At 45.3% G+C, this 24400-nt stretch overlaps 1 protein-coding gene across 3 annotated transcripts in view; it reads left to right on the forward strand.

Annotated features, from left to right (window-relative positions):
• The window catches only part of LOC142900830 (carboxyl-terminal PDZ ligand of neuronal nitric oxide synthase protein-like), a 119270-nt gene that overhangs the window by 86588 nt on the left and 8282 nt on the right, over window positions 1-24400 (forward strand). For all 3 annotated transcript variants that reach the window (XM_076045371.1, XM_076045372.1, XM_076045373.1), the window contains 2 exons: window positions 10877-11042; window positions 13135-13311. In XM_076045371.1, the coding sequence (XP_075901486.1) occupies window positions 10877-11042; window positions 13135-13311 (343 nt within the window). The remainder of the gene's footprint in view (window positions 1-10876; window positions 11043-13134; window positions 13312-24400) is intronic.

The following is a 24400-nucleotide window of genomic DNA, read 5'->3' on the forward strand; positions in this document are numbered from 1 at the left end:
AAAATGCCTGAACTTGTAAAAACCTCTCAAATATGGATAAAAGGTTTTGATGCTCTCATTAGGTAGTTTTTCAGACATATCCATATCCAATGATGGAATATTTCTTCCAAGTAATCTAAGAAAAAAAATATAACAACCACTCTTGACAGCAAACAAAACGTGAACAAACCAAAAGCAAAGATAGTTCTCGTAAAATCTCGCCGGACGAGTTTTGACGAGAATTCTCGCCGGACGAGATTTGACCAGAATTACGGTTTATGCGCTTCGCGCCATTCAATGGAAACACCTGCAAATGGCAATTGTACATTGTTGAAATTTTAGAAATATCGATTTTATTTTGCGGAAAAACTGTAATGGAAACGCAGCTAATGTCTTCGAAAGTGTCGCGACAAACTCGGTTCGGAAAGTTTAGTGTGAAAGTACAGCGTAGATATGTGATATTTAAGGCGTATAAAACGATATGTCAGACGTAAAACCAAGGTTTAGATCAATGGATGGTTCAGAAGTATAGTCAAAATACAAAAATACAGCAATTAATGGATACACAGCAAGTAACAGTAGCAGCGTGAGCTAACGTTGCCATGGGAACTGTTGGCTCCCATACGTCCTCTTTGCAATTTCACAGCTCATTCCAAAGTGACTGTTACAGTCACAGTGGCATTAACAAGTCTTTCATGTGCACTCCGATTCTTTGGCAACCAGAGAAAATGCTGACAACATCTTGAGGGCAAGTTTGTGATAAACACTGTTTACCAAACGAGGGAGGCGAGAAACTCTGAAATCAGCAAACTACGGTGGGAAATTAATTCATCCCCGTGTCACAACATTTGCTCCGTGGCGTGCGGAGCCGGAGCACTTAATGGGCGACACGTAGTGCCGCCACGAGATATCATCAGACACTTTTGTTATTTATGACACACTCGCAGAGACTTTGATCAAGTGCTGTGGTCGACTGCGTCGCACAATCTTTTATCTTGGGAAATACAAGTCGGAGGGGTTTGAAGTCTTCAAAGATGTTATAATGTAATAGGACCATTGCCACAAACAAACACCAAACCAATACCGTATATCTTTATGGATAGGAGCCGCAAAAAGTTTGAAAGCAGTGTGTGAGATTATATTCGAGCGAGGAGACAAAAGAAGCCTTTTAAATGATAATTTAGCTGTTTTGTTCACTGGAAATAAACTAGAAGCATGAAAATATGATGCGAGTGACCAACGACGACGGCGGCGCATAATAGCATCGCACCGACCAAAAAGGTGGCACGTTTAGAATGACGCGGCTTTTTCTTGTGTTGTGGTCCCATCGATTCAAACTGTGAAGGAAGCACTCAGCCATCAAATCACCAGCAAGTGTGTCTGCACAAAAAACTGCCTCAAGCCTGCTGTGAGTGTGCAGCTGCACAAAGTGATGCAATACACAGTCCTCATTTCAAGTGGTGTTGGAAAGTAAAGTTATAGTCCCATAATGAATGTCACTTCCCAAAGGACGCAACATTTGTCCTCTGCATTTAATGAGTGATTGAAGAGGCAAAACTTGAACCCAGTTGAAATTGAAGCTTGCGTGGAGTCTGGTATGTAACTAAACTGTGTAAGTCACTGTGTGATGTTTGCAGCCCTGCACACGTTTATTGTTTCGCATCAGAAATAAACAAGGTGAGATCCAATTTATTTAACACGTTAAAAGATGAATTTGACAAAGAAGGATCGTAAATAAATCCCTCTTTAGTTCAGACTTGCCCATGGAACCGTAACAAAACGTCACATGCTATTGACAGCTTAGCTCCAGCATCGCTTTAAGGACTCCTTCCTGCTTGTGAACGTTGGAAACTGACGGAACCCCGTTTGCCCGAAGCGGACGAGCGACTGGGGACATCGACCGAGCGTCTGTCAAATTGCATGCAAGTTGAAACAAAACTCCACATTTTGTTCCTTTTCACTCCGGCCCGCCACTGTGTGTCCGTCTGCCGCGTGCATTTGAAGTAGCGAGAGAACGGCTCTGTGTCCGAGCTATTCACGAGTGTCTCATTAATCGGGCAACGGAGCAAATCAATAATGAAATCTGTTGGCAACGCTTTCAATAATTGATTTTTTTTATCGCTTTGTTGCTGCAGCCCTAATTAGTTGTAAGACCGAGTGAGTGGCCACAGCAGTAATCCAGCTCTGGGAGGTGAAACACACTTTCTGTCCACCGCGCACTGAATTCCCCGTCATTGAAAACAGAGCTTTATTTCAGTGGCAGGTGGCTGTGCGTCACACCTGCCGGACTCTCCTGTCATACGTGCCTGAATGAAAATGAAAGGGAAATGACAGAACGGTTGCTGGTTCAAATCCCGCTCCATCCCAGTCTGCCGTTGTGTCCTTGGGCAAGACGCTGAACCCTTAATTGCTCCTAATGTGGCTGGCAGCGCCACCCATTGGTGTGAGCGAACATTGTGAGGAGCTTTGGGGAACAGTGAAGGTGCTGGAAGCGCGATAGAAGTGCAGTCCATTTAACATTTAGCTTAACACGCACACGTGTGGGCACTTATTATTATTCAAATATTTTTTATTGATTTTTGGATTATACACACACACACACACACACACACACACACACACACACACACAGATACTCAACATCCCAAATAAGAAAAAAAAAAACAAACAAATAACAAATCAATCAGGAAGATAGAACCAAACTAAGAAGTCACTCAGTACACACAAGGTAGTTAAACGACCCACATGCACATCATTGCGTATCAGCATAACTGCATATACAGAGTATATATAGACACAAATGTACAAGAAACATAAATAATTAAATAAAATAAAAGTAAAAAAAAATAGAAAGAAGGAAGAGGGGGGTGGGGGGGAATCAAATATCAATTCAATCACACGTGTGCACACATGCACACGCCTGAGAGCCAGACGTGTTCCAGACGTGTTCCAGACGGTCAGACTCTCCAGTCTCCTGTCCTTCACCGCCGCGCTGATGAAACGGCCTGTTCTCGCCCATTCCGGCCGCCCTCTCATCTCCGCCCAGTGACGTCAAGCCGGCTCCTGCTCCAGACGACAGATGAATGTTCAGCCTGCAGCCCCGTCATGAATGTCATGAATTTTCTGCCCTGGTGGAGTCTGAGGTCACTGACTGCGCTAAGATTTTGTGAGACATTTCTGACACGTTAGAAAGCTTTTTCCCGCCCTCGTAATGTGGAATAATTCATGCTTTTTGAGTGTGATAGCCTGAGGTGGTTTTGCCATTTTGCCTTTTCACTGTTTTTTTTGTTTTTTTGTTTTTTTCTGCAAAGTATTCCCAGTCATCGCAGGTCATCTGGGCTCTTCTGACAGTCTCTCCACACTGCATTTGAATCACTCTCACGCCCGCTCTGTCATTCTCCAAGGACTTGGTTATTAGATGGGTTGAACTCATGATCAGGTCCTCTTAACGGTAGCTCTGATTCCATTATGTGAGAATCAATGTGTCAGTTTTTCTTTTTTAAAGCTAGACGGTTCTGGCATTTGTCAACATTTACACTTGAACTGTATTATCGTTTTTCCAAAGGGAAACACGCACACGTCCCTTTTTTTTTTTTTTTTTTATCTAAGTCCAAGTTTCATGAGCTCAGAGAAGTTGAAACTGTTTCTGTGTGTTTTGCAGACTCCAAATACTTTCAAGCTGTGTCCCTCTCCCTCATCCTCCCTCCCACACACGGCTAAACTTGCCTGTGGCTAGTTTTAACCAGCTGTAACGAGGGAGGAGAGCTCCCTCCACCACTGAAGGTCGAAATGTAGACAGTGACAAGCCTATTAGTTCTGCACACATACTCAACGTTTTTGGGGGAACACATTAAAGGAGTGGAATTACATTACTGCTGCTGTGTGTGTGTGTGTGTGTGTGTGTGTGTGTGTGTGTGTGTGTGTGTGTGTGTGTGTGTGTGTGTGTGTGTGTGTGTGTGTGTGTGTGTGTGTGTGTGCTCGCCAGAGTTTTTTGATTTTTTTTATTTCCATTTTATGCGTGTGACTCACAATGGAAAACCAACCCACGTTGTTTTGTGGAATCCAACAATGTGTCGACGACTATTTTGGCTGATCACAAAGTCTCCAACATGGTTGCAGTGATGGCAGATATTCTCCTCGTTGATTTACTCACTTCAGGCAGCAACTCCCCCTCCACACCCACTCGCCAATTCCCCTGGAGGTGGAAGCCTGTAAGCTGCTGCTGCTGCTGCTGCTGCTGCTGCTGCTGCTGCTCTGCCATCATGATGATTGTTGTTCAGTTTCAGCAAAAGGTTAGTGATCACCAAAGATAGAGAGGCCCTCTTTTTTGAGTGACTATTCATATTAGGCGATAGATAGATGGGTAGGTAGGTAGATAGGTAGGTAGATAGATAGTTAGATAAATAGATAGATAGGTAGATAGAAAGATAGGTAGGTAGATAGGTAGGTAGGTAGATAGGTAGGTAGGTAGGTAGATAGGTAGGTAGGTAGATAGATAGGTAGGTAGGTAGGTAGGTAGGTAGATAGATAGATAGGTAGGTAGGTAGGTAGGTAGGTAGATAGGTAGGTAGGTAGGTAGGTAGATAGATAGATAGGTAGGTAGGTAGGTAGGTAGGTAGATAGGTAGGTAGGTAGGTAGGTAGATGGATAGGTAGGTAGATAGGTAGGTAGGTAGGTAGGTAGGTAGATAGATAGATAGATAGATAGATAGGTAGGTAGGTAGGTAGGTAGGTAGATAGATAGGTAGGTAGGTAGGTAGATGGATAGGTAGGTAGGTAGGTAGGTAGAAAGATAGGTAGGTAGATAGGTAGGTAGGTAGATAGGTAGGTAGGTAGGTAGATAGGTAGGTAGGTAGATAGATAGGTAGGTAGGTAGGTAGGTAGGTAGATAGATAGATAGGTAGGTAGGTAGGTAGGTAGGTAGATAGGTAGGTAGGTAGGTAGGTAGATAGATAGATAGGTAGGTAGGTAGGTAGATAGGTAGGTAGGTAGGTAGGTAGATGGATAGGTAGGTAGATAGGTAGGTAGGTAGGTAGGTAGGTAGGTAGATAGATAGATAGATAGATAGATAGGTAGGTAGGTAGGTAGGTAGGTAGATAGATAGGTAGGTAGGTAGGTAGATGGATAGGTAGGTAGGTAGGTAGGTAGGTAGGTAAGTAGATCAAAAAAAGCACACACAAACACATATCGAGCATCGTGCCAGCATCATGAACCCAGCAGGGTAGTTAAGCTGTTAACAAAGTATTGATATTATGAATAAACAGGAATGACTTCTGCACACAGAGCTGAGGTGCTCACAGGAGTGCAGTAATAGTGTGGACAGATGATCGCTGCGCCCCGGCTCGCACCCTGGCTGGAGTCAAGTCTCGTCCCAACCCTCATATGTTTCCTTTGTTTGTTTGTCATTTAATTGTGTCTCCAGCCATGATCTTCCCATCTTCTGCAAATGGGCCTCCTACAATGACATCATGTGGTTTAGTTGCGCCCCAGCTGTCTCTCTGGAAAGATTAATGAGCTGGTTGAGTTTTTGTTCTTTTGGTTTTGTTTTGTTGCTCACCAGTAACACGCTGTATCACGCAACGACACACAGAGTGAATGAATTTTCTACAAACTCTCAGTAAGACCTTGACCTGTGCATCAAGTTCTGCTGAGCCTTCTTGATATTGTTTGCATTGGTATTGCTTATCAATCATCGTGCCCTGATATTTGTCTTCCTCAACACTTTAAACCTCATTTCCTTGTTGCCATATTTAGGTTTTGCGCAATTCTAGGAGTCATGGAAACGCAGCTGTTGTTTCTTATCCATGTCTTTGATTTACATCAAACCGAGTGTCTTAGTTCATATTAATTAGCATATAAAATGTCGAATAAAAAAAACAAGACAGCCAACCACCGGTTAAGCTAACAGTAAACACATTGAATGTTACGGTTTCAAGTATAAAAAACACAAGAGTACAGTTTGCGCATTGAAATATCTTTTTTGGTTTTTTTTTTCATTGCTCAAAGCAAGCAAACTATGCAAGGTGACGTTGTTTCTGTCTTCACCTGTCAGTTAGTATCTCTACATGTGGAAACTAGATGGAAAAAAGGATGAAACTCGTGAGTGGTAAAGTCTCGACAACTCAGTTCGCCTGCACGTCTAAACCATTTTCCGCTCTTGTCTGCGTTTGCAAAGTGAAGCATGGCTATTGTTTTTAGCTTCTGCTGCGGTTCCGTCGTGGCTTTCAGAAACGACCGCGGGGGAAATCCGAATGTTGAAGACGGCGGCGGCGCCCGGGCAGAGGTCACAGTGAACGGGGCTGAATTAGCAGGCTCGCCAGCGCTAATCAGAGCTCTCTGGGGGATGAGTGGGAGCGGAGGTGTTTAATGAAGCCCGAGGAGCACAGCGGCTTCATTGGTGATTCAGAAGGCTCGCCGCTCGCTCGCTGCAGAGGCAGTTTTGTCACACCCTCGTGTGTCCGACTTGTTTCCCAGTCTTAATTCTCACTGCCTCAGCCGCTGATCCGCACTTCAACTTCTCCTTTTCGCGCCTGTTCATTTCTATCCACACTGTTCAGTCCTTTTATTCTCCTTCTCATCATCGTATCCCCAGACTGACGTGCATTGTCCCGACGTCTTTCTTTTGTACGGTGTGAAGTTGCTCATCGACAGTCCCCATCTCGGTCTCGGCGCCACTTCCTCCCCATCAAGTGCCATCTTGTCAAGATGACGAGAGAGTTCTCCACCACGGCTCTCTTTGCATTGCGCCCCAGCCCAATAATCATTTCCTTTTCCATCTACTCGTCCGCACACGAGACAGAAAACGGAGTCGGACCAGTTGGAGTTGGAGGGCGTTCAAACGCTGTGACTTCAAAGGGACCTGGCGTGGGCAGGGGAACCACGATGTTAATCCTGTGGAAGAGAACATCCTCGGAAAACAAGCCTGTGAAATCGCTCCTTCTCAGTCTGCTCGACAGGGAAATTGCTTCATTTGCTCAGCCTTATCTTGCTGCTTTTGCAATTTGGCATTTTTACAAGATTAGGTGGTAATCCACAGGGACTGTTTTTTTTTTTGTTTGTTTGTTTCTTTTCCCTTTTCATTTGCCCGACAAAGTGCAAAGCGTTCCCTGCTGAAGAGGTTTTGCAGGGCATGCTCCGATGCTTTATATAGAATAGTAGCTTTCTCTTATGTCTTATGACCCAGAATTGAAGGCAGGAAAAAGCCTATTTGTTCTGGATGCTGCATTAAGTGAAGCAAGCTTCATATTATCACTATTGGAATGAATATTGTGTTGAAGTTTGTAAGTCAAGCTTCATATCAGATATTAGACAAACGACTGTCAAGCTTTAAACGGATTGTTTTTATGCTCCGAGCCTTTAGTTGGACCAAGATTGCCCAGAACTCTTTTTTTTCTGGGAATCACTTCCACCAACAGTGGTGAGATGGACGCTGGTGGTGCTGCCGAATTATAGCCTAGACACTCATCTGAGTGTTGTTTATTTCACATTCTTCCAATAGGAGGCCAGAGCTCCGCAGCTATGGTAGTAATCCAAGTATCGTTCCAAGTATCGTGACACTGCAGGCCAAATTTGGCCCGCGGGCCAGAGTTTGACACCTATGGTGTGGATCATGAATAAAAGTGTTGATTATGCTTATTAGGTGAAAATAGCTCAACTCAGCTAAACACCTCTACATTAAGATGAGCTGGATGACTGAGAACCGTCACAGGCACATAGTGCATTGTTAACATGCGGCATCATAAAGCATGTTTGCCTTAAACTTTTACTGTTTTGATAGAGCAAAAAGGAAGCAAGGTAAATTTCCCTTTACCAACCTTTACATTCTAATGCTTTAAAGCCGTTTGGACATTCATTTTTCTTTTCCAGCTTTTTTTATATTGACAGAAAGTATTTTCTTTGTATTTGTGCTGTAAAAGAGAACGCACCCACAATAAGACATCACGTCGTCTCTTCTCATCAAAGCCAGTATTTTGTTGTTGTTGTTGCTTCCCCCTAGTTACCATGCTTTTTTCTTTTGGCAACTACCAATGCACCGAGACAGATATGATTCTTCAGCATGAATAATGTGAGTGGCTGAGGCACCATAATAGCTCTCTGCAGAGCGTCATCATCAGGGTCTGAGTCAGGACAAATGTGGCGGGCCTGTCAAAAACACAATCTCAAATCACTTCTATTTGTTGCTAAGTGGGAGGTCAGTGGAGGGGCGGACTGTCATCTCGCCGCTTGTTCTTCTGTACAGTAATTGGATGTGTTAGAAGGAGACCATAAAGGCCTTGGGGAAGAGATATTTTGACTTCTGGCTCATCCCTCTCGCCACCCTGCCACATTCTTATTAGAGAGCGGCGGCGACTGATGAGCTTCCATTTCCAGAAAGTGCTGAAAACAGTTTCTCCAGATATTAAAGGCGAAATGAAAGAGACAATGAGGGAGGAGATGAGCGTGTGGATAAAAGCTTCTTCTGAGGGCGGCCATTAGCGATGGCCAAAGCGTTTTGCAGATGTCACAGTTGCAAAACAAGACATCTGGGGGGGAAAAAAAAAAGTTAATTTTATCTACAAAATACTTAGAAATAAAATAATTCTTTTTAAGTTGAAATCATGGATGTGACTGTGACCCATTGAGGCAAGTCCCAGACAGATGGTACTAAAGTGGCCCTATGAATGCAAAGGCTTATGTCAGGGAGGGGTGTCTAATGTAAGAAAAAGAAAAAAGAAAACTTTGCCACATCAAAGGTTCAGTGGGTAATATTTGGGTATTTTGAAGAAGATACAGCTACATCAAGGGGTTACATTTTAGGTTGCACCATCTTTCACTCTAACTCCCTCTCCTGAGCTTGCCAGTGAACTACGGTGGCCTGCGCACCCAAACCTGAATACCTCTTCCACCTTCTTCTTTGTTGTTTTATGTGGAGACGCGAGCAGTCAATGCCAAACGTGTGCCGGGCTGCTTGATTGTCCTCAACAGGCTTCCTTAAAAATACAGCGGTGCAAGATGGCAGCTAACTGGGAGCAAAATCCTTGCTCTGTTTATATATGAAAACCAAATTGTTGTTATTCTTTTATTGCACTGCAATTATACACCTTTATTGATGTATTCATGGGCAGTCTACTAAGCTTTTACCAATATGAAAATCAAAAATCAAGCCGAATATTACGCTCTGGACCTTTGAATATGTTTATGCATTTGATGTCATTTGCTTTAGTCAGCCCTGAAGCCTGAAGGGAACGGCCGAAAGGAAAAACACTTCAAGTGAAATCACGAGTTGGCAATCAAAGTAAAAACAGCAAAATAAATGTGTTTGCCAAACTAGCATGTAAGAGGAACGAGTCGTACTGTTTCTAATATGTTCCGTTGAGCACAAATTTGGATCGAGGGCTTTTTTTGGGGCGAGGGGGGGGGCAATAAAAGAGAAACAGTCCAAGGACTCTCTGAGTTTTTACAGTCTCTGTAACATGAAATGGCCTTGTAGTCTCTCATTATTGGAATGTGTCTTCATTGACGTCAAAAAGCCCCATGCAACCACAGCAAAGGATTTGCTCTCCCACATCAAGCTGCAGTAATAAAAGGGCCAGAGGCTTTTTTGATGATTTTCTTTTTTTTTTAACAACTGCCACCTTATTAGTGCTCTCACACTTGTGCGCGCTTCTGATGGCAGCAAAGTTCGAAACGGAGCAGCTGAGGCACCGCAGTGTGCAGCACGCCTGAGCCGTTGCTTTTTTGACATGGAGTGGTTGTGTAAGTGGATGAAAGCTGGTTTACACAATCACCACCAGCACCTCGGCCGACGGCTAAAGTCCCGCTGGATCTGCTTGCACTGCTGGGCAGAGATCCGTCAGACTACCCAGAGCCCAGAAAACCATTAGTAAGCCACTTCTTTCAGCACACTCTGTTTCCTCTGAAGCATTCCACTGATTTGGTTACCTTGAAATTTTGCCTTTTGAAATTGTTGAAAGCATTTACGCAGTATGCGCAGGCTGGAGGGTTGGGCCACAGCCATTGGGTTTATCTGAAGTATTCACTAATGGTATGAAAAGTTGTTGCACTGTGAGAGTGTGCACAGTGTGATCTCGGTCTTTCATGGCTCCTCTTTGTTATCAGTGATTCAGACTCTGCTGTAGGTTTCATCCCTGCAGGCTTTAAAAGTCCAGTGTGGAAAATTTGGCTTGATTTATGATTTTTGTATCTGTAAAAGCTTAACATACAGCCCATAAATGCATTAATAAAGGTGTATACTCGCAGTACAATGAAAGTAATTTGATTTTCCTGCCCTTAAAATGGTTCTCATATAAATATAAGAATATACATTGAGTCTTGCTCCTAGTTAGCTGCCGTCTTGCCCCGCTGGACAGTGCCCTCGATATACCAAAAACGTCGTCGGTCGAGCTTCCTTGTGCTATGGCCTTCTTTAAAAATTGAACACACTGGACTTTCAAATCACTTTTGTTGCTTCGGTTTTTGCCACTGCCAATGTGGCGTGGCGTGGGGTTAAAGTTACATGAGTATCAGAAGTGATGCCCACATGGTCTCCTGTCATTAAAGACTGACAACGTGGAAGAAGCGAGTGGGCAGACTGGTAGAAAATACACCCATTACAGATCGTGTCATGACTATGTCGGTAATAATAGCAATAGTATTGGGCAAAGTATGATACATGGGTAGTGCATACATGGGTAGTACATTGGTAGTACTCACACCCAACCCCTCAACCGACCAACAGATTGTTTTTACCGGAGCGGTTCATCGCAGTGTTTGGGTCACAAAGCTGATCTGGAGGGAGCCGTGCTAATCTTCTTCTGGGTTGAGACCCGGGGGAGAGTGTTTGAAAAAGCCGTGTTGAGATTCAGCTCCTCCCCCGTCTCCACTTATCTGTCCATCTCTATATATGTCCCCACCTGCAGGTCCACCTGTTAAAGGACCAGCTGAGCGCAGAGGCCACAGCGCGGCTGGAGGCCCAGGCCCGCGTCCATCAGCTGCTGCTGCAGAACAAAGACCTTCTGCAGCACATCTCCCTGCTGGTTAAACAGATCCAGGACCTGGAGACCAAGATGGCCGGACCAAACTCGAGTAAGTGGATTCATCAGATGCATCAGCGAAGACTTCACTTACTTACACATGTTCTGAATAAATACGTTTTGGTTTGTCGCGGGGTTAGACCCACCGTTACTGATCCATAAAGTTCTGGCAGAGCAAACCAGGAACCTCACACCAAATTAATCTCCAACTTTTGCACTGAGCTGATAAATTCAGCTTGATGTGGCCCGGAGAGGAGGGAGGACGCAGTGAAGGCGTTGAGCAGGCTTCTAAATGGAAATCGCGACAATAAAGCGCCTTCCAACCAGTGTGAGACTCCACTCGCCCCTCTGCTTATCATGCGCCGCGTATCGCGCCCCCCCCCCGTGCCCCCCCTCTCTGCCTCTGTCCCCGAGGCTTCGCGCATTATTCATCATCTATTCAGACTGACAATCCTTGTTTGGCGCCATCACAGTCGGCTGCATGCCCGCATGGCTCTGCAGGAAACAAACTTTTATCAGGAAGATTTTAGAAAAATTTAGCGCAGCGCAGTGCTTTTCTCATGGACTCGTCTCCGTTTCAGATGTTCCAAAGGCTCCTTGTAGTTGCAGGAGGCTCAACAGCAACTGTCACAGCAAGTGCTGCTCTGCTGCCATCTTCTAGGGTCGTCTCTTCAGATCAGTACTTCGCTTTAGCTTCTCTACATCTTTCCTAAACCGCTCCATTTTTGAGGGAGGGGGAGAGGGGAGGTATTTCATTTCATTCTGGGAAAAGTTTTCTGAGGACACATTTCGAGAGATGAAACAAGGTAGTTTTCACTCGTGACTCCTTTCAACAAGGAATAATCTGTTTGAAGGACCTGGCAGCTTGAATACTATTATAGAATGAACGTGAAAATAAAATGAAAAAAATGCTTAAAATTCACACGTTCAATAAACTAGTTGTTTTAAACATTTTACACACGTTTTAGAGAAAATCTATATCCATGTGACCAGCTCCACCAAAAAAAAAAATCGAGTCACTTTAAAAGTGGAACCCTATCATTGAATCTCCAGCCAATCTCCTTTCCTTTTTTCAACTTTACCCTCTAGTCATAATACCACCTGCACTCCAATGGCCCCTGTCTGGCACAATGCATGTGTCCACCCAGCTGTGACGTTTCCATCAACCGCTCCAGCCAATAAACATTTCTGCTTTTTTACGTCGTGCTGAAACGTTTCACCCATGAAGGAGAGCAGATTGGAATCACAGCATTTTTTTCAGCATTTCTAGTGAGCTGTTTGTGACTTCTTAATTCCAGTAAAACAAATGCACCCATAATTGCAAGGTGCAACCAACAGAATGTTCAAAAAAGTGAGATTGCCTGGGCTTCTGGTCGGCTAAACTGCAAAACATTCTATTTTTTTTATTTCTTATGTATCACAGTATGTGCCACAATGTTTGCAGTAGCTTTACAGCAGTAGATCTCCACCACAGCTGTGTTGTAATCACGCTGTTCATGTGAGGTTGTGCTGCAGTGTCTTCCACACACCTCAGTCGACTCGCTGATGATATGATATCATTTGCAGGGGGAAGGTTCTGCAACGTTTTACAATGTGGTCTCATGTTTCATGCACTAAATGAACAGTATCTGAATAACAGAAAAAAAAACACAGTGATAAGTAGACATAGACATGGTAAATATTAACACATGCACAACAATACATCAAAAGACAAAACATGAACATGAGCTCTTGTATATACAAACACATCAGGCCCACTGGCCGTCATATAAATCTAGTTAAAGATAGAGGCGCCTCCTAATATTTTATCAGTAGGATGCCAAATTTAAACCTTTTTATAGAAATCGATAGATAGATTTACTTTATTAATCCCAATTTGGGAAACTCCACTTTTATTCAAGGTACTACTACATACTTTTTAATACTTTTAATTTTAAATGTTGTTTTTGTGGATTTTTTTTTTTTTTACATTTATCTATACTTTACAGTCAACGTGAAAAACTTGAGTCTGATATATCCGTACCACATTCATCATCACCTTCACATTCTGCAGTTATTGCACTATGTTCCACTTTGTGTGTGTGTGTGGGATGTATTCATCTCTCCTCCTGCTCCTCATGTTCTCCCTCTTCCTGTCTCCACAGTGGGATCGCAGGACAGTTTGTTGGAAATCACCTTCCGCTCCACCGTCCCGGCGGTGATCTGCGACCCCACGACGCCAAAGCCCGAGGTGTCGACCGTCAACCTGCCCGCGCTGGGCGCCTCCGACTCCACCAGCAACGTCTTCTCGTCTTCCAACGGGACCATGGGAAGCCTGCTAGGTAGGGAGCAATGTCTTCTCAAACTGGAGTGTTTCCGTTTCCTCCAGGGGCCGCCGCCGCCCCCTCGGCCCCCCTCGCCGCCCTCTGGCACGCCAGAGGGCAAAGGTCGCGCGGCACTGGAGTCGGCGCTGCTGTCGCACGAGGTGGAGTCTCTGGGCTGCCTGGACTTTGCCAGGTTCCGGGAGTCCGGCATCGCCTCGGAGTACGAGTCCAACTCGGACGACAGCGATGACAATGAGGACGAGGAGGACGAGGACGAGGACATGGAGATCTTTGGTTGGGGGACGGACTTGGAGACCATCAACCTGCTCAATGTTCTCAACAGACGGGAAACTCCCGACTGCCTGGGGGATGAAATAGTGGTGTGATGAGACGAAAACACCACCTCCCTCCCTGTCGAGTTCAAACACTGCAGCCTTTCATCCTGCCGCTGCAGTTTGCTCCCGTAGGAACAACAGCGCAGAGAACTCACCCCTGTCTGACGCCAAACCCGTTAGATGTGCCAGGTTTGCACTTTTTTGCCAAAACCAAAAAAGGAAAAACTCAAAAACTGAGGCTCCAGAGAAACTAGTTCAGGTTGTCGGCAGGAGACAAGCTTGAGTGACCTGGTCTGAGCCCAGGCTGAGGTAGTGAAGAGAGGTCAGGTTGTGACATCACCAGCCAGGATGGTGACACTGCGATGGTGGCTCTGTGTTTGAATACTCTGTGTACTTGCTGTTTGTATTTCCTCAATGCTGACCACAGGCCATCAGAGAGGCTACAAAGAAACAGCTGGTGACAGACGAGTCGAAACTTGAGGATCATTATCACACACACTACCAGTCAAAGGTTTGGACACACCTTCTCATGAAAGTCTTTGCAACTTTCTCCACTGCAGATAGATACTGAAGACATCAAATATATGAGCAAGATATATGTCATTATGCAGCAAAGAAGAACACCTTCAGTAAGTGCTAATAATAATGCTTTTTATGAAAGGTGGCTATTTGGAAGAATTGAAATATCAAACATGTTTGAGTTTTTTTGACACTTTCATTGTTTCCTCCGTAATTCCATGTGTGTTCATACGTAGTTTTGATGCCTTCAGTGAGAAACTGCAATGTCAATAGTCATGAGAATGAAAGAAAAGACATTCAATTCATAGGTTGAGTCCAGACTGTTGACTGGTAGTCTACATTCACTTGGCTCATCAGATAATGTGCTGATTAGATTCCCAACAGGCGCCACCTGAGCCAAGACCACCAATACAACAGCTATATTTGCATTCAATAGTAGCATTCTGAGCTGGATGATAACAAACGGCAGCACCTTTTCCAGGTATGTGAGGTAACTCACTAACTAACTAACACCCCAATCTGTGCGGATATTTCAGTCTTTTCCCTTTCTTTCCTTTCGTTTTTCTTCTTTTTTTCTCTCCGTTATTCTTTGCCAACACTGACTCCTTAGCAACGTATTACACACACACACACACACACACACACACACACACCAACAAAAATCCCTCTCCAGTGTTTATCAAAACAGGAAACCAATGTAGCAGAAGTCTTTCCTCCATCCAGCAAGTCAAGACTTGTGCAATGGTCCATCCCTGTCACAGGGTGTCCAGATGAAAGGTGGTGGTGAGTCAAGGTGAGGGTGAGTTCAGGGACGGATTCTGGATTTGTCAGGACAGTTTTGCCGTGACAGTTGCTCGCAGATTCAGTGACCGAGACGTCCTCGTCCTTGGTGGAACAAATGACTCTTGTGCCGATGAGCCAAACCTGACGGTGGAACTCCTGAAGTGCTCTCACTCTTTTGGGAGGGGACATTATTCTCTTTTTGCTCAAAGACTATTTTTACCGCATCTCTCTGTATCTGTAACTCATCAAATCGCTCCATCCTTGACTCCCGCTTACGTTTCCCTTTCATTTTGTCGTCTTCGCAGTCCTCTCACACGTCCATGCGTTGTTGTTTTTTTTTTTTGAACCACCGGACTTTTTTAATTTATGTAAAGCTGGGATTAGTTGGACCCCAAGGAACGTTGTTAGTTTTCTTTTTATTTATCCCCAAAACAAAACGCCATCCTCGCGCCAGAGCAGCGGTCCGCGGAGAACAGCCAGCAGCGGTGTCTCGTGTCTTTCAGCCCTGCTTCTGTGTATCTGTGGCCTCCAAGCACAAGTCAGAATTAAAGTCTTCATTTGTTTCACAGTCGGAAGCCACGGCTTTTTCTGTCCTCCCACTGTAGCCGGGTCTTATCCCACCGCCGGCGTATCAGTGCGCTCAAGCCAGTGTTTGGCAGAGGTAGGTGATGCAGAGATTTAAAGGGCGGACCAGGGCCAATCCTCATTGTGCTCACTATCTTTTCACCAAGCGCTTCAGTCTTGATAGGATCGAAACAATCTAACGGGAGTTCAGTGAAGTGACTCTGCGGCGGCCATCGCTTCCTGGCGGCGGTTGCGTCAAAGGATGAAGAAGATTAAATCAAAGAGGATGTTGCTCGGAAACTTTGCTCCTCTCAAACTCGGTGACAGTACTGCTGTTAGAACCATCCAGACACAAGCAAACCGCTATTTTGACACCTGGGGGCTGTCAATGTGTTAATGTGTCCAAAGTTTGCCTCATGACCTTAAATTAATGGTCAAGATAGCAGCATATTTTACTGGAATTTTGAAAAGGATCCACGGATTATTTACCTCAAAACCTAACGCAGCCAACCGGAAAGATAATTAGCAGCAGCGTGACATTCGCCAAGTCAATGGGCAGCAACTGTCAGGGTGATTGGTAATGCTTCATAAAACCCCTTTTCCCACTCGAGGATCACAGACGGCCTTGTAATTACACCTCCGTACCAAGTGTACGAATCACATCTTTATGGCTGCCTAGAAATAAGACGTGAGGAAAACAAATCAACTCTGCATTAACGTCTCTGTTTGCTTGCTGCAGGAAGGTCCCAACACGTGTTTCTGTCTTCAAAGTCACGTATTTTGACGGACGGCACTTCTTTTTTTTTTACATAGAAAAAAAAAAATCCAATGGCGCACCACCAACCAAAAATAATATAAAATGACACTTTTTAGCCTAATAATGAAGCTATAGTCTCTGCATTTATTTATAGTCGCTCAGTGTGAAAGCAGGATCTGTTTAGATGCACACAAAGCTGATTTCCTGGGAGGAATTGAGGAGGAAAATGGCTCCGCATCCTATTTCAACAACACTCGACAATGGAATGTTATTATTTTTTTAGACCAATTAAGTGAAATTTAGTCATTTTTCACAGCACACCTGACATTATCTCACAGTACACTAGTGTGCAGCGGCACAGTGGTTGGAAAAACACTGCCATCATAGACTAATTTCCAAACATCCACTGTGCAGCAAATGTCAACACGGCAATTATCCACAATTTAAATCAGCCACAAAATAGCATATTTAGCCGCCTGTCTCGGTTCTAACTGGTTTAACTGCATTGGGCCGGGATGAGGAAGAAGGTTGAACTCCATCGGTGGCAGTCGTGCTCCATGTTTGGTGCCTCGGAAGCCTCCCCTGCCTGCTGTTTTACTGGAAGGCTTCACTTTGAAGTTGAAGCAAGCACCGTCCAGAAATGACCCCAAACATGCCAGATTTCATGGGAACAACTTCCAACCCGCTGACACGAAGTGAGAGTTTGTCACTTCCTCTGGAGCTCTCGCTTCTTGATGATGTTGGAACTGGGAGCAGTATCCCAGTTTGGCAGCCCCTTCTCTTCCTCTTCTCTTTGGGTTCTCCCCTCAGAAAATGCTCTTCATATTTTGACACAAAAGTAAAAAAAAAAAAAACAAACAAGAGGGAGAAAAAAAAAAAACTTTCTTTTCCCTTTCATTGTTTCCTGGCTGTGATATCCACTGTACCTTTGCAGCAAACAAGCACACTCACTTTTGCTGCTAAAACTGTAAACAAGGGAAGTCTTGAGTTACCGGGGATATTTTGTCTTTTCTTCCTGCTCAAGAGATTGAAGGCTTATTGATGCCTATTTACAGTCCTTTCAGGGCAGCTGTTGCCCGGCTGATAGACTCACACCTCCATAACGACACTTTAACACTTCTTGCTAGTTTTACCTCACCTCTGTTACCTCCCATCACTGACTATGTTTACGTGCACAGCTTTATGGAGCTCAAAATATGCTCAAAATTTGTTTTTCTCGTCTAATCCAACCTTTCTGCTTGTCACAGTTTACTTGCAGTGGAGAAAATCAAATGATTGACAGGAACGCGTCCCCCTCCCCAACACTAGGGGGCGATATAAGTATTTCCGGTTAACTTCTTTTGTCGCACAATAACAAAAGCACTGTTTTATCGCCTTTTGTCAGTGAGTCCAGTATTTCTTCCTGTTTCCTCTGACAAACTGTTTTGATTTGATTTGATTTGATTTGATTTGAATACTTTATTTCGATCTTGTATATTATAACAAAAAAACAGCCAAAAGGAAAAACAGATAAAAAGAAAAAAACACAAAAAAAAATCAAACGAAATAGAAGCTGCATTTAAGATTAGCTGTCGCGTAAAAGAGCAGATAAAAGACAACATGAGGCCAAAGTGAAAAGAACATTTATGTTTTGCAGTGTTGCTGGAAGAGAAGCAGCCGGTGTCACGACACCGTCACCTCTGACAGGCTGATTCTAAATGTATTCGGGTCTATTGACACCGAATTGATTGTCCTTGCTGTCCTCCCGTCAGGTGTCTCTCTGCCAGTCACTCTGTGTTCACACTGAGGTCACCATTAGAAAGAATTATCATAAATTGGATTTGAACGACGGCCATTCACACTGTACTGTCATCTTCTCTAAATTTGCGAGGGGCCCAAACCGAGCGGATGGATAGCGGCCACTCGCGCCCGGAGACGCTCGGCTTCATTCTGCATGTGGAGTCTTTGGCTGCCTTCCTGCATTCTGAACCTGCCTCCCCTCTCTTCTGTTCCCAGGCCTGCTCTTTATTCTAACCTCTGGGGTAAATATCCCCTCCACCCCCCCCTCATTCATATTTCCCTCACGCGTCTGCCAGCCTGAACTCTTCTTCTCCACGCAGCGTGTGAACCCCGCCCTTCCTCTGACCTCTGCAAAGCGCCACACATCCTCCATTGTTTTAATGTTCTGTCCCGGAGCTGAATCATCTACCGGCAATTCATGTTGCTTTTTTTGGGGGGGAGGTGCGGGGGGCTGTTTCAAGAAGCAGCCTTTCACCGCCAGGGCGACGCTAGAGATCGGGGGGGAGGGGGAAATAAACCTCTTTGGATTTTCAGAAGTTGAAAGGAAACGTCGCTCAGAGAGCCGCTCGCAGACATCAGCTGCCGTTTTTGCCACCTTGAAGATGAATCTTCAGAGACGGCCGAGGAGAGGTCGGGGGGTCTGTGTCGCCTGGCGTCCCGGGAAGCTTTTCATCCCCGTTTTCACCGCGTTGTGCAGTTTTATCAACACCTCAGGAATCTCTGCAGAGCTTCGTGCTCACACCAATGCGAACCGTGCGTCCCGTCTCACCGCTTTCAACCAGAACCAGGAGTTTATCGCAAGTTCTCTGCTGCATCACGGCGAAATAACTGCTTTGTTCTGCCGGACCAGTGCTACTCTGAGAGTGGCCGTGCTACAGTAGGCATCGATTTCCCCGTCAGGGACGTGTTTTTGAAACTGGGGTTAACTACTGGGACAGCGGAGGAGCAGCGGAGAGAAATCAATATGATTCTTTACAAGCCCAGTGTGTCACCTGCAGGGATAGACTTAAATACACACACACACACACACACACACACACTGCCAAGCACAGAAATACAGTAGCTTGTCCGGGTACTGTAGGCACTGTTGAAGTGTCACCAGTTAATAGTTGCCTTGAAGTTGTCATTGAGTAAAACAAGTTGGGTTTGTTTTCCCCTCAGAAGATGATTTTACTCTCGGCTCATAGAGTTTTTCTTCTATTTCACTCCATCAGAGTGGCCAGCGGCTCCATGCAGACGGTCTCATGTGGCCGTCGCACCAGTTAATGACCTCGTCTGCTGTGGTGTTTGGTCTTCCTGGTGGAAATGATCAGTTTCAAGTCCAGACTGAGGTCAAACCTTGTGATTCCTGGACCAGTCATGTCTCTCTCTGTGTTTGGCTCCATGTATGATGGCCGGCTGAGAAGCTGTGACAATTAGACAGACAGAGAGTGAAAAACAACATATTTTTTTCAAATGTAGCTTTTAAATCAAGCCCGACCTTTAAGGACGTCCCGTAGGCCAGTGCAGTTTCTAAATATTTTGTGCACACGTTATATTTATTTTGTCGGGACGAGTAAGTATCTTATGCCCACGTTGTGTCTATATTGTTGCTTTAATCCATTATTTTCTTCCCCTTGTCTCATGTCTGGAGCTCCCTATTCGTCTGATTTAGGCCGTTGTTGTTTTTGTTTCTTTCAACATCTGCTTTCATGTTTGAGAGGCAACTTTGCACGCTTTGCAAATCTGCAACACGTGTCGCTCCAGATGCCAAAAAGCCCCCCCCCCCCCCCCCCCCCCCCATCCCCCCCAAAAAAAAAGAGCAAACAGAGCCGGGCTCGCGGCCCCCGCTGCCCCGCGGCCTCGTCTCAGCCACGTCCGTCTGTCAGCGCGTCTGCCGCGTCCTGTTTCCTCTCCGGAGGCTTCGCTTCCCTTCCCTTCCCTTCCCTTCCCTTCCCTTCCCCTCGCGCGCCTTCACACGCTCGCTCGCTGACACAAAAGCGGGCAGCCGACCGCGCCACGCTGCGCCTGAGACGGAGGAGAATGTCAGCGTTGACTTTAAAGAATGAAGCGCCCACTGTGGCAGCGCCGGCTAAAAGGGAGGGAAGGAAAACATCTTTGATCATTCTCCGTCTCGCTGTGTGTTTGTGATGTTTGACTTTTTGGTGTCTTGGTTGTCATATCAAGCCCCGACATGAAAACAGTCACACTCGGTCTAAACCGTCTCATGTTGTCGAGTTTGACTTGCCTTCATTTGCCATAATCTTGTTATATATATATATATAACATATATTCTGAAAACAAGACGTAAGTCTTCCCAGTCTAACGTCAGTGGAAACTTCACCAATGTTCTGTTGACCAAAATCTAAAGCCAGAAAGCAGCCGGCTGGACTCATTAGTGCTGCGTCCATCCACTGAGGCATCAGTGGGTTTTCATGCTTCCCCGGTATAATTCTTTTTTTTTTTTTTTTTTTAGTCAATGTTTTTGTTAGCATATGTTTGGAATGCTATGAGCACATTGTAGCTCAGTCTGCACAAGCTGTGCCTGTCATCTGTCATCTGTTACAAGTAGACAAGTTTGCGTAGCGGACTGAAAAGGGCTCCATTTGATCAACGTGTCGCTTGTTACAATGCGCACTCGTGACCCAGTTTGCCGTGTTGCGATTGCAATAGTGACTTAAAAGTTTTAGACTTACTTGAACGGGGAACTTAATACACTTAATACAATCTTTCCCCCTCAGAAAAAGCGTTTCTCTTCTAAGAACAACAGCCAGCTGATGATTGTTGTGTTATTGTGAGGCAGTGGTTCCCCATCGCCATAATATCTGCACGGACATTGGCTCGCAAAATAAAGCGAAAGCATGTTGTGCTTTCGAGAGGCAGGAAGAAAAATGCCTTTTGAAATCATCTTCTGACAGACTGAATCAAATGAATCTTTTATATGAGTCAACGCAACGCGACGAGAGTAACGGTAAGTCGGAGGGATCCTCATTTTCCTGCCGCCTCATTTCTCTGGCCGCTTCATCTTGGCTCGTGCCTCTCAGACGCTCTCCTCCTCGGGGAGCTGCGGGGTCAGACAGACAGCGATGTGGCAAACGGCCCGATGAATTATTGATCTCCTGACTTGGGCTACAAAGGAGACTGGAGGCACCCAAACATGTCTGGCTGCGACCCTGTTAATGCAGTCCCACCCCCTCCGCCGAGAGACCCGTCCTCCACCGCTTTTCAAAAAGGGAGCCGAGTCCACCGGTTGGCTTTCATCGTCCAGCTACCGTAATTTCCGAGCATTTTGCGAACATTGTTTTCAAAAGCATCGCGTCCAAACTCGGTGGTTTATGACCCTGGCTGTACCTCCCACGTGTGCCAGCCAGTGTTTCTGTTTCCATGTGGGTTTGGACGTGCGTGCGCCGAGACTAATCACGGTGTCGCTGCAGCGTTGGAAGAGACCGAGCTTTGCCAGCTGAGAGAAGAAATGGTACGTTTCCCTCCCTTTAATTGGGACACGGCGTGCGCTTGCGGCTGCAGAGCACTGTGGTCAGCCGCGGCCAAAAGCAGCAAACGCAGCTGCTGGAACAGCATCTCAGAATCAAAACGTCTCACATTGAAAACTCAGAAAAGTTACATTTACATTACATTACGTTTTGTTTTTAAAGGGGTCCAATTCTGAAAAACGGATTTTTGTTAACAAACGCAAACTAAATTCTCATAAAATCGCAATTGTACAAAGTTTGACCAATATGGCTTTCATTTTGCAGAAAACTGTAATGGACACGCAGCTACTGATGTACTTGTCAGCCCCTCTCAATTCCGAGTAATTCACTTTTACCCAAAGTTCTGAAGAAAGTTTTGGTGCCCACCTTCTTCCCGGAAGTTTCCTCGCGAGGTCACCAAACGTAGCGGCGCGTTAGCCGCCATAAATCACTGATTGGCCCCAGTTATGGGCCGTTGCTGTTGATGGACGACACCCATAAGCCGCTAATACTGATGGATATTGGTGTGTTGGCTTTTTAACGGAACTCCTCTGCTTTTGCAGCGTCAACATGGATGATGTTTCATCTCCGTGTTTCTGCTCAGATCGGTTCATTAAAATTCACTCAACTGCATAAACACGCGTCGGCGTCGGAAGATTCATCTTCCACAATTGCAGCGTCTCCACATTGGGTCCTGTCCTAGTTTTCTAGTCTGCAGCTCGCCGCCAGCCATCCGCAGCATTCTGGCTGTGTTTCCATACACAGTCAATAGTTAGTACACTGTCAAAACCTCGTTTGGTTATTTTGACAAGGATCCACAGCATTGTGCGCTAATGCTGCATTGACACTATTCTGTCAAACAGTGGAGCAAAAAAAAAAAAAAAAAAAAAAACAAACAGCCGGATATAAATCTGCAGGTTGTAAAGCTGTTAACAGTGCAGAGGTTTTGAGAGGAGCTCCAGTTTCTGTCACATTTACGCAGCTTAAAGTGCTGAGAGAAAAATGATTTCCATTCATCGAAATCTCCACAGGGATTCACTAACAACAGCAAGAATATTAAACTGCTTAGATTTGACCCAGTCTTTAACCCCCATCAGCTTAAACTCAGCAATTTATAAACAGTGTGTGTTGTGTTGATTTGTTGGGAGAAAAAAAAAAATAATAATTCAATTTCCGGGGGCCACATCTTATTAAGTATTCTTTTGAAGTGTTAATTAGTCACAGGCAGTGGTGCAGTGTTCGCCAAGGTTTCTTTAAGAACAATAACCACTGTCAGTGTCTACATACTGTATGTAGTTTTCTCTGCACTGTAAACATACAGAGTGACCCCAACCTCCTCCAACATGTTATCCACTTTTAGGTCAAACTAGACAACAGCAGTTTCAATAGCTCAACTTCGAGCAACGACTACTGTGATGGTAATAAGTTAGATACCTTTAACATAATTTGTGTCTTTTGAAGACTTCAAAACCCGCGCATTAACCACGAGCCTCGTGTTCACCGGACGAACCAGAGGTGAACAACACCAGCAGAACAGTACAGTCAGAGAATTCTCCACCACTCAGACCACGAGTTCCATTGACTTTGCGCAAAGCTTCGAACTTTTTTCCTCTTTAAGATTTTCGCAGTGTGTGTGTTGGGTTGAATAAACAGAACAACAAAGGGCTAATCTGAAGGGATCCACTTTGCTCTGAGAGCTGCCCACTGAGTTTTGTCATCGTTGCAGTTGATTGCGTTGCCGCTTCGGTCTCGTCACAGGCTGCTGACACATGCGTGGGAGGCCGAGCGCTGCTCTTCCTGCTCCTCCGCTGACCACTGTGTCTCCTGCCAAAAGAAATGTCCTGATTTTTGTTTTGTTCCCCCCCCCCCAGCGGTCTTGTTGTCTCAGTTTCTTCCTGCCCGGCCTTGTGGGGTGAAGAGGAGAGCAACAGATTGCAGGACTCTGTGGCTTTTCAAACACTCGGGAACTCCTCCTGGAGCCGCTGTGCTAACACCGCGATTGTTTGAATATGCACGCGAGCTCCCGGAGTGAAATCCTCGTTGCGATGGTTTTTTTCGGCTGGCGAATGATAATGAGCGCCGATTCGCTCCCCCAGGTGCACGCGTAATTAAGAAAACAACACGACACACAAACGGCTACGCAATCGCAAACAGCCGTCGGTGCTGCTCCAGGGGGAAAGTTGTTTTTTCTCTCTCGCTGTATTGCTTTTTTTTTTTTTTTTTTTTAGTTTATAATTGTCGCTGAGTGGTGGGAGGGGAGACTCGGTGCCCGAGGAAGACAACAGGAAATTGTATTTGTTGTGTCATCTGTTGTTTTGACCTGCTCGACAACACCGTCTGCGGCGGCTGTGACTCACAGCTGGAGCAGGAAGTCCACGCACGCAACGCCGGCCGTCCAAGACGACTCAACGCTGCGCGCTGAGGCCAGCGTTTATAGATTCGCTGTGACCTTGATACGCAGGAGATCGATAAACTGTCCCGAGTTCCTTCTTTTTAGGTCTAAGAATCGGGTGAAAGGTTAAAAATCATCGTGTTTGCCTTTCTCGTTGAAATGTGTCTATCTCCATTCCCCTCTCTCTCTCTCTCGCTCTGTCTGTCTCTCTCTCTGTCTCTCTGTCTGTCTTGTGGTTCGTATTCACTGCGGACAGATTCTTTGCCATGTCATCAATCCAGCTTCTGGCTGTATGGTCCAACAATGAGAGGAGGTTGATTGGCCGAATGGCCTCCATAAACATTTCCTTCACTGAGGGAGGTGTGTTGTGTTGTGTTGTGTTGTGTTGTGTTGTGCTGTGCTGTGCTGTGTGGTGTTCCCACTGCCTTTGTGTTCTCGCTGCTCGTGCATATGTGATGTCTTTCTTCTCTCTTTTATATTCCCTGAGCTTGCCCACACCCCACGCCCCCCCCCCCCCCCCCAAAAAAAA

Source organism: Nelusetta ayraudi, unplaced genomic scaffold (assembly GCF_046127955.1).
Source record: "Nelusetta ayraudi isolate G7.1 ecotype Tasmania unplaced genomic scaffold, CSIRO-AGI_Nayr_v1 ptg000084l, whole genome shotgun sequence".
NCBI classification, from domain to species: Eukaryota; Metazoa; Chordata; class Actinopteri; order Tetraodontiformes; family Monacanthidae; genus Nelusetta; species Nelusetta ayraudi.